At 41.7% G+C, this 1,839-nt stretch overlaps 1 protein-coding gene across 1 annotated transcript; it reads right to left on the bottom strand.

The window, feature by feature from the left end:
- Positions 1 to 891: 891 nt before the first annotated feature.
- Positions 892 to 1,839, bottom strand: LOC126513982 (olfactory receptor 1468-like). Its single transcript, XM_050162627.1, has one exon. It carries the CDS (start codon positions 1,837 to 1,839, stop codon positions 892 to 894), a length of 948 nt encoding a protein of 315 aa, XP_050018584.1.

The following is a 1,839-nucleotide window of genomic DNA, read 5'->3' as shown; positions in this document are numbered from 1 at the left end:
TATGATAGGGCATCTCTTGGGTATATTCCCAAGAGTGGTATTGCTGGGTCCAGGGGTAGGTTGATCCCGAATTTCCTGAGAAACCGCCACACTGATTTCCAAAGTGGTTGCACAAGTTTGCATTCCCACCAGCAATGGATGAGTGTACCCCTTACTCCACAACCTCTCCAGCAAAGGCATGGTAGAAACACAGTGCAATGGGAGCTCCCCGGAATCAATTAGGGTGATGCTAGCTAAGATTTCTAGTAATATGGAGTCTGAACCAGCCTTCTCCTAAGACTTATAGTAGCAGGATTCTGGCACTAACCTAAGTGCAAGATTTTTCACCTATAATTTTTCCTGCCAACAAGATGTGCCATGGTAAATTGGCACAGAATAAACGGGAGTGACTAACCAGTAAGTGGTCCAGTTTAAGACCCATGTTATGACAGGAAACATACCCTTGACATTCAGGAGGAAGGAACAACAGAAGCCAAATGGCCTGAAGACCTACGAAAGAACCAAATAGGCCAGAAAAATATAAATAAAATGATGCCTAATGTGTCGGTTAGACTCCATCAAACAACTGATATAAATAGATGCAGAGACCCATACCTAAACATTAGGGAGAGTGCAGAGAAAAATCTGTTTTCAATTAAAAAAGGAATCTAAGGGATGAAATATTGATATAACAGTGAGTCTTATCTAATGCTTTCTAGAATCACACTTGGAAGACAGTGGATAATATCACTGAGTAACAAAGATCCACTTCCCTAACTGAACTACTTTGCAAAATTTCCTTTTGCAAATAAAATTATTATGGAGTATGGTCTATAGGGATACATCTTGTAATATTAGTATCAATATAATGTATTTTCTAGATGAAATTAAGTAAAACTCACAGTATTACCATTATGAAGAGATTTTCTTCTTGCAAAGGACACTTATCAGGGCTTTTTTCATATCTCTGTTCCTCAGGCTGTAGATAAAGGGGTTCAGCATGGGAGTTACCGCTGTGTACATCAAGGCTATGACAGTCTCTTTCACAGTAGAGTTATTGGTTGATGGACATAAGTAGACGCCAATGACTGTCCCATAGAACAGTGAGACCACAGACAGGTGGGAGCCACAGGTGGAGAAGACTTTGTGGATAACGCGAGTAGATGAAATTCTTAGGATAGAACAGACAATTTGTACATAGGACACAATTATCAGAAAGAATGGGATGACAATAACAGGCCCTGCCAGAATAAAAATCATTAGTTCATTAATAAAAATATCAGAGCAGGCCAACTTGAGCAGAGCAGATATGTCACAGAAAAAGTGGGGGATTATGTTGTCCTCACAGAATGACACTCTAGCCAGGAGTAATGTGTGCAACATGGAATGCAGCATGGTAAGTATCCAGGACAGCAGTGCCAGACACACACAGAGCTTGGGGCTCATGATGCTGGTGTAATGAAGGGGGAAGCAGATGGCCACATAGCGATCATAGGCCATGGCCACAAGAAGAAAGTTTTCCATGTTTGCAAAAAACATGAAAAAGTACGTTTGTGTCAGACAACCTACATAGGAGATGGATGGAACTTGGCTCTGCATATTCCTTAGCATCTTTGGCATTGTGACAGAGGAAAAGCAGATGTCAGAGAAGGACAAATTACTGAGAAAGAAGTACATGGGTGTGTGCAGATGGGAGTCCAGCAGAATGAGGATGATGATGATGAGGTTCCCCAGGACGGTGGTAAGGTACATGGCCAGGAACAGGGCATAGAACAGGTGCTGATATTCTGGGGGTATGGGCAGGCCCCGGAGGATGAAAGAAGAGATGACAGTTTGGTTTTTCATTATCATTCTTATCAT

Source organism: Alexandromys fortis, unplaced genomic scaffold (assembly GCF_014885135.2).
Source record: "Alexandromys fortis isolate MF-2015 unplaced genomic scaffold, M_Fortis_MF-2015_v1.1 scaffold_84, whole genome shotgun sequence".
In the NCBI taxonomy this organism is placed as follows: Eukaryota; Metazoa; Chordata; class Mammalia; order Rodentia; family Cricetidae; genus Alexandromys; species Alexandromys fortis.
The sequence above is the reverse complement of the archived record's forward strand: the minus strand, read 5'-3'. Positions and strand labels throughout refer to the sequence as shown.